General features: G+C 40.1%; 1 protein-coding gene across 3 annotated transcripts; it reads left to right on the plus strand.

Annotated features, from left to right (window-relative positions):
- The first annotated feature begins 945 nt into the window (after window positions 1–945).
- Window positions 946–12,374, plus strand: LOC105927766 (glycine receptor subunit alpha-2). 3 transcript variants are annotated; one of them, XM_036143322.1, is made up of 10 exons: window positions 948–1,310; window positions 1,746–1,873; window positions 2,625–2,692; window positions 5,203–5,426; window positions 9,024–9,106; window positions 9,203–9,340; window positions 10,359–10,573; window positions 11,023–11,181; window positions 11,565–11,657; window positions 11,749–12,374. In XM_036143322.1, exons 1-10 carry the CDS (start codon window positions 1,252–1,254, stop codon window positions 12,013–12,015), a joined length of 1,434 nt encoding a protein of 477 aa, XP_035999215.1. In that variant the 5' UTR covers window positions 948–1,251; the 3' UTR covers window positions 12,016–12,374. The 3 variants fall into 3 exon arrangements, with proteins under 3 accessions (XP_035999212.1, XP_035999215.1, XP_035999214.1); XM_036143321.1 differs by having other exon boundaries at window positions 950–1,310; window positions 11,562–11,657; XM_036143319.1 differs by having other exon boundaries at window positions 946–1,310; window positions 9,024–9,340; window positions 11,562–11,657.
- The last annotated feature ends 228 nt before the right edge of the window (window positions 12,375–12,602 follow it).

The following is a 12,602-nucleotide window of genomic DNA, read 5'->3' on the forward strand; positions in this document are numbered from 1 at the left end:
CACGGGCTTCAGCATCTTGCTTTGAAGTTGTCCCGCAGAACAGAAATGAGGAGAATAAGCCGAACACTTCGGGACGGATCTGGGAGAAAATTGCGATTGAGCTGAAACGAGTGATTCGCTGGAGTTATTCGGAACAACTATTTAGCATCAGAAATGTCGCTAACATTACATCCATTCATTGAAGATTAATTTTACATAGAGTTAAATGTTGTTGCCGTTTATGATCTTTTTCTAATTTTAACTTATTCTGTAAGGTAAAGAGGTGCTATTAATAATTTCCCTTTACGATTCATTATTGGCACTCTTAATTTGAGTGTGCAGATAAATTGTAATCTAGTTACAACACAAGAAAAACACTAGTTAACTTATATGTTGGGGGTTATTTACCAAAGTATTTTTTTATTTTTTATTTTTTTTTACCCTGAATAGCTTTGAAACATTTTAGAATTTAGTTTTGGCCCTCTGCATTTAATTTGGAGATATAATGTTAATTAAATGCTGTGTGGTGATTTATCAAAGTTAAATGTTTTAATATATACCTAATTTAATACCAAGTTTTATTGTTTAAATGTGCAAAAAAATGGTAATCTTAGTCCTGCATGGTTATTTACCAAAGCAGTAATTTAATTATTTTTTTATATATAACTAATATTGACCCTGTTAAGTCTGTAGATAAATGGTTACCTAAGACCAAACTTTAATAAGCATTTCCTTTTATTATTTTAATATTTTTTCTTTAAAGTCTGAATATAAATGGTAACCAGAGTGCTGCATGAGCTGTTAAAAAATATAAAGCATTAGTTGTTGTTGTTGTTTTTTAAAATAAAACTTTAATTTGCATTAAACGTCATCTACTGATTTCTGTCAGTCCCTTACCTGCAGTCAGAATCCTAAATATATCTGGAAGTGACACCGCGGTGCCACCCTGCTCTGAAGCGCGCTGTTCCTTTAAATACTCTTGCAGTAATTCTTTCAGCAATCACATGGCCATAAGAAAGCGATCAAGCTTGAAGTCATACGCACAAACAGACAGAGGAAGAAAAAAAAAAAAAAAAAAAAACTTCCCTTGGATTTTAAATTATACAGCAGCAGCTGTGGCTTCCTGTACTTTACACCTGCTCTGAGGGAGGGAGGCTCATCTGTTGGCCAGTCTGCTCAGGAGAGCTACAAGAAGAAGAAGTTTTCTGCATCTTTGCGGATTTTCCTCCTTCAATTTTGCTTCTTTTTTCTCTCTTTGTGCACGACTTGGGCATGGTTCTAAGCAGCTTGAGCAGTTTTTGGGCTTACTTTGTCATTTTTCTACAGGGCAGGTAAGAAACGCTTTGACGCTGGGAATCTTCCAGTCTTGTTACGGTTAGTGTATTTACTGGACTGTGAGCCTGCTGCATTTAACGACACTTGACAAGATGATGCCGAGTGCCGCTCTGACCGAGAGGCGTGCCGGCATTTCTGTTTACTCAAAGAAGAAGCTCGAGTTAAATATTTCATGATCCCCAATTAGGACAGATGTTTTGCCAAGTGAAAACTATGTAAAATGTGAGTTTTGAGGGAATCCGGCCCAAAAAAATGAAGTGGCTTGAAAACTAACCCTGGGTCCTGCGTATGTAGTATGCACTGTCCTCTAATCCTGACTCTGGCTGAAATGCATGCATAGAATGGCCTTTTAAAGTCAAACTGGGGATGTTAGACGTTATAAGAGGCAGGGAAAGTAAAATGCTCCTCAGGTTGCCCTGTCTCCCTGCCAGATCTGTGCTCTGTAAGGAGATGAAGTTCCCCAGCAGAGCGCTCAAGCCTCCCTCTCCGTCTGACTTCCTGGACAAACTGATGGGGCGAACATCTGGCTACGACGCTCGCATCAGACCTAATTTCAAAGGTAAGCGGTGCGGCGTGAGCGTCCGATTTGTAAGACAATCTGAGCAGCCAAGTAGGACAAATCATTCACAGATGAACAAGGAGTGAGGGATTTCTGCAGGCGAGGATGTTTTTTACACACACACACACACCACCCCCCCTCTCTCATCCGTAATCATGGGTTATGACTACTCCGCCTGCTGACCCACAGCCTTGAGTTCAGATTTCCTTTTCTTTTCCGTCACGTTTTATCCTGACAGAAGTGTGCAGTCATCCTTGCATGTTACCCTACAGGCCCATTTCAGTCCAGTCCCGAGCAGCACTTGTGAGTGAAGCCAGTAGATTCTCTCTGACACGCTTCGCCTTTAGCCCCCAGGGTTGCATTTCATATTTATTTCATACTTGCTCCGCGTCGTCGTCGTCGGTGCATGCTGGGTAAATCTCCCACCAATTATCTATAAATACCCTAATGTAACTAAAGCAGAATCAATAAATGATTGCGTGTGGGAAAGGGTCAATGAAATATTCAGCCCTTTGGAGGCCTGCAGATGGGTTACACTAATGGGAGTGCACCGGGAATGACAACATCATGAGATATGCTTGTTTGGTAGCTTGTAACGTGGCCCGACAACACGCAGAATGTTGCTTTAGAGAACAGCTTTAACTCTTATTGGTTGCAGTAAGTTGTGTATTCTGCTTAGAAAACATTATTTTTTTTGCGTTTCTGCAAAGTGTTGTACAGTGATGTTTGGTGACGGTCTGCCTCTGTTCAGGTCCGCCCGTCAACGTCACCTGTAACATCTTCATTAACAGCTTTGGATCCATCACTGAAACAACAATGGTGAGTCTTTTCTGCTCCATTAAGCACTCGGGTTAAAGCCGTGCCGCCCAACGAGCATTCGTTTAATCAGCAAGAATTGTTTTTTAATGACAATTGCCTACAAACACCCCCACTAATATGTGTTAAAGTGCCCTTTGGTAGGTTGTGGAGAAACAATGTACTTTCTCTAAGCCATCTGCGAGGTCAATTGATCAATTAGTCTTTATTTATATGGCACTATTACACAGGATAGAATGACCAAAGTGCTTCACAGGTAACATACTATAGTGGTAAAAGCGAAAATCAACAAAATATAGTATGACTGTTAAAAAAAAAATACAAAGCAAACACTAATGAAAATAATGCCATAAAAATAACAACACTGGGTTAATGCTCAAGCCCCACAGAATTAAAAGCCAGTAAAAATAAATGAGGTCCTGGTATAATTCTGTCTGGATGTATTACAGATGTTGGAGCGTATTGACAGCTTGATTCCTGCCACGCAGAAAGCTTTTTAAGCAAAGTCTACACGTTTCCAAACAGGCTTAGGTCCAATCTGTTCCCCAAGGTTAATGCCGACCTTCCTTTGTCCATTCCCAAATTAGTTTTGATGTGTTTCATTTGACTAATGATGGGGGTGTGGACAGTGAGGTCCTACCTAGTTTTATTAGATTAATAGAACTTTTTCAGGATGTCTGTACTTATTTGCTGTGTTCACCTTTTTGAAATGTGGGCCTGTGACTGTGGACTTTGCACAATAAAAAGCTGAAACTTAGACAGCGAGCTCCTGCCCTGTTCTCCTTCAAGGTGACGTATCTGATTCAGATAAAGTTTACAAGACATGATGTAGTCAGAATTATCTGGAATAATTAAATAAACAACAACAAAAAACAAACAAACCTAAGGACCAACTGTCAAGCATGGTGGTGGGAGCATCATGCTGAGGGTCTGTTTTGCTGCCAGAGCTACTGGTGAATTTCACAAAGTGTGTAGAACAATAAGGAGGGAGGATGCCTGAAACCTTATGCTTCAGCTGCGCCTCCACAGAAATGACCTGTACACAAGCGTTTGTCCCGACAGGGTACCTCCTCAACCTTTTTTTCACCACAGAGGCCAAAATCATCAAGTGGAAAGTACTCACAGGCCACAAAGGTCCTGTTTGTTTTTTTTACCACTGAAATCCCAAAATAAATTTGTCATTTTTAGTTTTACCCACACAACAATAATCAAGTGTTATTTTGATGAATTGGGGGGAAAAAGTCTCATAGGTCTCAAATGTTTGCCTTATTAAAAAATGGATATACAATTTCCATATTTTGGGGGAATTGATTGTTTTCTGTTTTGTTTAGAAATAGTTTTCACTCTATTTTACGTTGGCCGCTCTTTGTATTTAATTTCTTCTCATCCTTCACATGCTTGCAACACAAAAAGATGCAACGACTTCATCAACCAGCTCCGTTCTTATATTTAGTGGTAGTTCATATTTAATACATTTCCACGCGGCAACAAACATTGCTCTGTTGCTCAGAACCATTCTACAAAGTCCAAAGATGCACAAATTAAAAGTATTTTTAATAAGATTTTTTTTTTTTGTTACTTCAGCTGTATCTCCTATATATAGGTCATTCATTTTAAATAATATGGTTCATTTAAAATAAGACACCAATCAGAGGTACCAAATACACTCCATTCAACAACAAGTCATTTGATGCAGTTGCTACATTAGCACCTCTAAACACAATCTTTTACGCTCTTTATATAACTTTTGATTCTTTTTTTTTATTTATACGTCCTAGGTCTCTGTCACACAGGAATGCCTTCATTATTTAAGAGGTGTATGGGGGAGTGCCTTGAGATGACTGTACACGCTAATTTATTCAAGCTTAGAGTAAAGAACCTTGTGCATTAGATACCTTTAAGCAAAGCCTTTAAAGTTTAACTGCAATTGTAAATGGATTCAGAGTCTTACGCACTTAGGGGTGTTTGTTGGTGTTGATGACAGCTCTTTTTGTCTTTCACGCAGTCGGTTTGTGTGGTTGGAGTGCCCTCTCGCCTGCTGCATGTTTGTTGTTGTTGTTTATGTGGTAATCTTGCTCCTGTTAAACCCGCACAATATATTTAAAGATTCAAACCTCATTAAGAATTTAAATTTTTTCCACATTTCATCACGTCACAATCATCAACTTCAATGCATTGTATAAGAACTGTTTAGCGACAGACCGCCACAAAGTAGCACATATTTGTGAAGAGGATGGAAAATGGCAACCGGTTTTCAATTTTTTTTTCTTTTAGAAATTAAATTCTGAAAAGTGTGGTAGATTTGTATTCAGCTCTCCCAAAGACTGAGAGCATATATAAACAGCACTTTTTTCATCAGTTTCATATCTGTACATACTTGAGCGTAACACGAGGGGACATTTATAGGTTTGAGGACAATACATACCTCTGCAACATGCTGTAAGTTTTAGTACGGCCACTTTTGCTATGTATTATGACTGTTTTCATTTCTGATCCTGTGTCCTTACTGTTAGGACTACCGGCTAAACGTATTTCTGCGGCAGCAGTGGAATGACCCCCGACTTGCCTATAAGGAGTATCCAGACGACTCGCTGGACTTAGACCCCTCGATGCTGGACTCCATCTGGAAACCCGATCTGTTCTTCGCAAATGAAAAGGGAGCAAACTTCCACGAAGTCACGACCGACAACAAACTGCTTCGGATATTCCAGAATGGAAACGTCCTCTACAGCATCAGGTTATATGATATTTTCTCTTCACTTGCTCCAAATCTACACCGAGGGCATCTCGGGCTGTCGTGCACATGCGAAGTTCCACCTCCTGCGGCTTTAATCAAAACCTCAGAGCATGCTGTGTGGCCTGCTGCAGGATTTTCTCACTCCAGTTCAGTTCAGTTGTAATTGTACTGTCCAGCACACTCTGTGAACAAGCTAATGTTAAACTGTGACTGCAGGCTACGACCAAATCAGGTCAGTAAAGGGGCACTGAAGCAGTGGTGAAATGTAGCGTAATGGTACCGATGTATAATTAGAACAACAGACACGGGGAGGCGTTGTTTGAATCTCCGTTGGCACCTCTGTGAGACATGAGCCAAATCATCAGATATCCTGCTGGTTTCTGAACCTTTCATGTAACCTTTGAGTATAAAAAATAAACTTAAAATGAACAAAAGTAAAAGTAACATGTGAACCTTTATGGCCTTGTTGGTTAAGATGAACCATGGATGCACACCCATGATATTTCATCTTCAGTGCAATAATACTCACCAATGTGGGAAGCTCACTAAAACCTAATTGAAATTGAGATATGAAATGAACCTAAAATGAACAACTGACAAACTTGTAGCTTAACCAAGAAAGGAGAACAATGATGAGATTTCCTAAAGCCCATCTACAGTTACGTGGCAAAAAGGACACCCTTAACATATTTAGGTCTTTAAGAAATGTTTGCATATTGATGTCTAGTGTTATATTTTTATTTATCTCTAGAAAAGCAAGGGATTTAACTGCACTTAAACAACAAAAAATGACCTAACCTTACCCCTTCATAGCTAGTGTTACCCACTATAGCCAAAACAAGTTTATTAAAACATTTCTTGTAGCCCTCTTGTAGTCTCTGACATCAGCCTGAGGAAAGTTTGCTCCACTCCTCACTGTCAGAGCTGAGATGTTTGAGGAGTTACTTACATGTGCAGCCTGTTTCCAATCACCACACCGAATCTCAACGAGACCTGGACTTTGACTCTGCCCGGGATTTTTTTCTTCAGCACCTTAACGCTCTGCTTTTTGGGTAAACTGGCTTTGATGGCCAGACCTAGGGATGTTTTGTAATTTCACCATGGTGTTTACTCTCACTTCTATAGCCATGAGCACACCAGACAAAATGTCTGAGGTTTATATAGAGCAAGTCGCATTCAAAATGCATAGTATGGATATTTAAAGGGGCCTTTAAATATCACATTGTTTTTGCTCTGTTTGTTAGTAAACAAAGCACTTTTGTGTATATTTACCATAAAAAGACTATGTGACTGGAAATACGCTGAGTGAGAAGCAGTGAAGCCCACAGACACATTGCCTATACATTATAATAACGTTATGATGAAGAAATGCAATCATAAATATATGTTCATTCTTACCTGTGAAAGATAATGACAGCAGATCTGACTTGGACTATAAATCGGTCGGTACTCTTCCACACAGAACATGAATGAGCCATCTTTTTCGAATGACTCCACTGTGCCACCTCCAATATGGCAGTGACGTCGAATTATGATTCAGCGCTCAGCGAAGCGTCTACGTATATATGTCTCCGTTCCAGTTGCAGTCAGTACTTGAAAATTCTGACTTCTGATTGAAAGAACGAACTGGAACGGCCAACAAAAGTCAAACTTACTTCCCCTTTGGAAAGTCGTAGAATTTTTTTAAGGCCGATTGTCAGATCCAATATGGCAGCTCTGTGCATCAACAACAGTAAGCTGTGATGAAAATATATTGATTTTACAAGACACTGTTGTAAGAGTGCAACTCTGAACTGAACAAATTAAAAGTGGTATTTGTATGTGTAAGGTACAGCTTTAAACAGCATTTGTAGGATGTACTACGAACAAACCAACCACTTTCCTGACCGTCACCATATTGGAATCCTAACCTTTTGTTTTTATTTTGGAAACCCGACTTCTCCGACTGTATTAACTGGAGTGCTGTTCACTCGGGTGTTATGCCACTCCAGGCTCCTTGTTCCAACTTCTCAGTTGAATAGGATGCCACATACTGTATATGTCTGTGACGGAGCAGAGCAAGTTAGCAATGCCCAGTGGAGGTGAGAAAAGAAGGAGGTAAAGTAACCCTAACCCTACAGATCAGATTGGTCTACGACCGCGCTGAGCAGCCACTTTACTGGTAGGCGTTGCAGGACGGTCTACCGGCTCTTACAGTAGCTGCATCAACTGTCGCCATCTTGCTTTCTGATAGTTCCACCGTACTGCTGGCAGATGGCACAACAATGTTAGTCTGCTCGTTATTGCCATTGCAAAGCTATTTTCAGGTTCAAAAAGTGACTAAGTAAATGCCCTATATTGTTTTATTTGAAGATGAATATTTATATAAATTTTTGTACTTTCTTTTTATGGTCAAGATACATGACTAGGCCCCTTAAAATGATGTAGACCTGATGTGATACAATATGGAAAGCCAAAGTGATCAAAATTAAATTAAACATAAGGAAATAAGTATTTACTTAAATAAATAACAGATTATTATTCAAAATGACCATGAAATTGTGAAATAACTGAAAGCTTATAAAATTATCACCTCATTATGATGAAATATTTTGAATTCTTGTTCAAAAATCTGTGCTTTGCTGACACTTTTTGGCAGAAGAACTTCGCCAGCCTATCAAGAGGAACAGGGCAAGTTGTTTGATTGGCTGCTTCTTTACCCAGACAAAAGCAATCCAACACAGAGTTTCACATCAGGCCTGAAGGTGCAGCACATGCTCCCATGTCAGCTGTCCATGGAGCACCCAGGAAGAACTAAGCACTTTTTAAGGATCACCCAATGGGGGAGCAGATCCAACCCGCTGATGCTGATTGGCAGGCAAAGTGATTCTGCAGAAAAGTGTCATTATGAGATAAATAGGCCATTGGGGGAAACAACATTATGGAATAAAATATTACTTTAAAAATGACATTTTGAAATTAAAACTGCTGGAATTAAATACTAATGCCTCAATGATAATTTCTATTATTGTGAAAAAATGCATGTGCAATGAATTTTATGTTGTTATACACATTTCTAAAGAAGAATGAACGACATTCAATAATAAAGAGGTGATAATTTTATGTATTCTGATATTTCAGTGTTTAATTTATTTTGTATATTATATTTTATTTCTTCAGGTAATTATTTCATAATGTTTTATATATATATATATATATATATATATATATATATATATATATATATATATATATATATCATTTTGAGCTCTGTAGCCTTCAATAATACAACTCCTTCATATCTAGCCTTTGTAAGTGAGACTAAATATAGGAATAAATTATTACATTTTACAAAATATTGTGAATTGTTTTTTTTCTTCCACTTTAATTATTTGGTTATTTTCCCTCAACTTTTCAATATTGCTAAAATTGATGTTAAATCTCCATATGTCAATTTTCTTTAGACCATGCAGAATTTTATACGGTGTCCAAATTTTTTTCATGTCTTTACATGACATGGAAACTGATGAAATTTAGCAGAATAGGACGATAAGATGCCGGTTTGATCTGACGGTTGGGTTGTAAGTTGGATTGTTTTCACTGCTTTTTGTCTTCTAGGCTGACACTTACACTCTCCTGCCCCATGGATCTGAAAAACTTCCCCATGGACAGCCAGACATGCACGATGCAGCTGGAGAGCTGTGAGTTCATCCTTCATGGCAGGCGGAAACAGAAAACGTGTATAGATTTAGTCAGTGAACTTAGTTCTCACTGTGCAGCTTCTCTCTGTTCCCTAGTTGGCTATACCATGAATGACCTTATTTTCGAGTGGCTGGATGTCGGAGCGGTGCAGGTAGCCGATGATCTGACGCTTCCTCAGTTTGTGCTGAAAGAGGAGAAAGGTCTCGGTTACTGCACCAAACACTACAACACAGGTACACAACACATCACAACCTGGTGATCAGAACTCTTGGTGCACAATGCACTCTAAAACTGTCAAATATGGACCAACCCAGCATACAGAGTCTAAGAAAAGTATCCAAACTACTTTGACTTTTTCTTAGATTGCCATGTCACGTCAACTTTTAATAGATTTTATTGTGAATATGTGACAGGGACCATCACAAAGCAGTGCGTCTGTTAATTGATCCATTATTCATGATTTTTACAATGTGTGTGCAAATACAAATCTAAGTGTGGTGTATATTTGTATTAAGGCCCTCTGAGTTAATAACTGTAGAACTACCATTTGCTGCAATTATAGTTACAAACCTGTAGTTTTTTTTTGCCCATTCGTCTTTGTAAAATACTTCAAGCTCAGTCAAACTTGATAGTAAGCGTTAGTAAAGAGGAGTTTTGCCACAGATTTCCAATTTAAATTAGTCTAATTTTAGCCATTCTCTCCCCATTTTGGTATGGCAGCCTGAACAAACATCAGTTGAACTGACTAATGTGTAATGTTTATATAATTATATCAAATTATATCCATTAAGAATTCTATTTCAAGTAATCAAACATGAATAACAAACATCATAATTAAGATAAACAGATGTATTAAATATTTTCGATCTTAAAGTGACAGAGTGACCCATTCTGTGGTTAAAGTTGAGCTAATTACTTAGCAGGTAAAAAGCTAATGTCATCAAAATAAAGTCATTAAAACAACCAAGGGACATTGACATTGCCACACAACATGTTTTTAACCACTCTACCATTTCCTAGCGCATCCTGTAGGAGAGCTTTAGTGAAATCTGATCAGGTTGTCGCCTAGTTCAAAATGGCTGATGAGGCTCCTTCAAGCATTCAACAACCCGACTAACAATTGTTCACTCATTGTTTGGTAAAATCTACCCAACTACCACCCCAGCAGTACAAACATCCCATTTGACTCAGAGAAACAAATCTTGCGTGTGCCGATCTCCTTCTTCTGTGACAGAGCCTTCTTTCGCTTAGGTAAATTCACCTGTATAGAGGTTAAATTCTACCTGGAGCGTCAAATGGGCTACTACCTGATCCAGATGTACATACCGAGCCTGCTCACTGTCATCCTGTCCTGGGTGTCTTTCTGGATCAACATGGACGCGGCGCCGGCCAGAGTGGGGCTGGGAATCACCACCGTGCTCACCATGACAACACAAAGCTCCGGCTCCAGAGCCTCTCTACCAAAGGTCAGACACGTTTTAAACACTTACAACATAATTATCCCTTCATTAGTAAATAACTTTCATTCCTTTTGGAAAAGATTGATATAATGGGTAAACTTTGCTGAGCTAAGATCTTGACCAGCTCAGGATATTTTGACATGCCTGATTGCTCCAATCACAAACCAGATTCTTGCATTTAAAGGTAATTAAAGTGCTATGCTGTATTATCGTTCTATCCTGGAAAAAGAACAGTTCAAACAAGTCATTAAAAGCCTAACTTTAATGTTATTTATGCTATTAATTCATCTATGTACACTTCTGACTGACACTGTATGCATGTTCTTCAACAGGCAAAAACCTGCTTTTCTTTCAGTGCTCATCATGTCGTATCAACTTTGCCCTGCAGAATCGCTTATCAGCTTGCACGGACTCTTAATATTAATCAAGGCATGCGATTTGCACGGTTTTGGCAGGTGTCTTATGTCAAAGCCATAGACATCTGGATGGCGGTGTGTCTCCTCTTCGTGTTTGCCGCCCTGCTGGAGTACGCGGCCGTCAACTTCGTGTCACGCCAGCACAAGGAGTTCTTCCGACTGAGGAAGAAGCTGAAAGAGCAGCAGCGGCAGAGAGCTGTGAGTACAGCCCACCCACACAGCCCCCGCGGGCAGCTGTCACCTGCTATCCTCCGCGCCCAGCTATGCAAGAACCACAGTTCAGCTGCATGCTGCACTCCTAGTGGGAAACGCAGGCAGCGCTGACCTGTAATTAATTCAAGTCACCTTGTTTCACTGCAGACAGAGTGTTCTCTGCTTCTTCCGGCCTTACGTTGAAAAATATCCAAAATAGGTTCAAAACCGTCTTAAAATGTGAATAATTCTTGAGATGAGGTGTGACAGCAGATGCAGGATTCATGAGTGCATTTGAATATTTTCCCCCACCCCACAGAAAGCTTCTGTTAACAGGGCAGAGTCTGCTTAGTGATTAAAAGTCATGTCCTGTCTGTTCATTTCAGCAGGGAAGCGGTGACGGTAAGGTAAAGGGAAACACCACGGCGGGAAACAACGCTGCTCATGGGAGCGTGACCCAGCGGTGCAGTGCCTGTGCCAGGGTATGTCCTGCTGCCTCGTTGCCAGTCCCCGGCTCCCTCCAGCTGAATCTCAATGACTTTGCTCATGCTTGTGTCTGTGTGTCTCTCCCAGGAGGAGGAGCTGGCGCAGCAGGGATTCCTCCTCCAGAGCATTGGACTCTCCCTGTCCAGCGCGCCAGAGATGGATGCTACGCCGGTCTTCGCCGATTTGCCTCCCGGCTTAGGTTTTTACGAAATCCGTCGACGTTTCGTGGAACAGGCGAAGCGGATCGACACCGTCTCCCGAGCCGCGTTCCCCATGAGCTTCCTCATGTTTAACGTGCTCTACTGGCTCACCTACAAGGTCCTGCGACACGAGGACCTCCAGTTCACCCTTTGACCACCGTGATCCCGCCAGATACTTTTTCAGTCCTGAGGCCCTCGCTGAGACATTTGCAGACTGAGAGGCCTTCGACGGCCCGCACGGGATGTAGGACTGCACGTGCAGTGCCACTGACAAATTCTAACGTAAAACAAACTGTATGTTTTTATTTTACTTTGTTTCATTTCCCTCCGAGGAAACCCACTTTTTCATTTGCACTTTGTAAGCATATCAGATCACAGCGTGTATATACTGTACAGTCCACAACTATGAGCATCTCTGTATGTGAGGGAGAACCACTTGCATTTGGACTGCTGTAAAATCAGGTCAGTACTTTTTAGAGTTCACTTATCCACCAGCAGACCCCCCCCCCACCCCTCCCCCCCTTGTTTGTACCCATGGTAAACACAAGTAAAAGCCATAAAACAAATTAATCCTTTTTTGCAATAGTATAATCTAACTTATATTTTAATTTTTTATATCTAACCTTTAATGTAGGAACAATAGTTCAGGGAAACTGGCGCCATTATAGATGCCACCCTCAGCGTCCTATAAAATAAACGTTTTGCAGAAATGGTTTTGTAATTCCTCCATTAATTTCTAAG

Source organism: Fundulus heteroclitus, chromosome 11 (genome assembly GCF_011125445.2).
Source record: "Fundulus heteroclitus isolate FHET01 chromosome 11, MU-UCD_Fhet_4.1, whole genome shotgun sequence".
NCBI classification, from domain to species: domain Eukaryota; kingdom Metazoa; phylum Chordata; class Actinopteri; order Cyprinodontiformes; family Fundulidae; genus Fundulus; species Fundulus heteroclitus.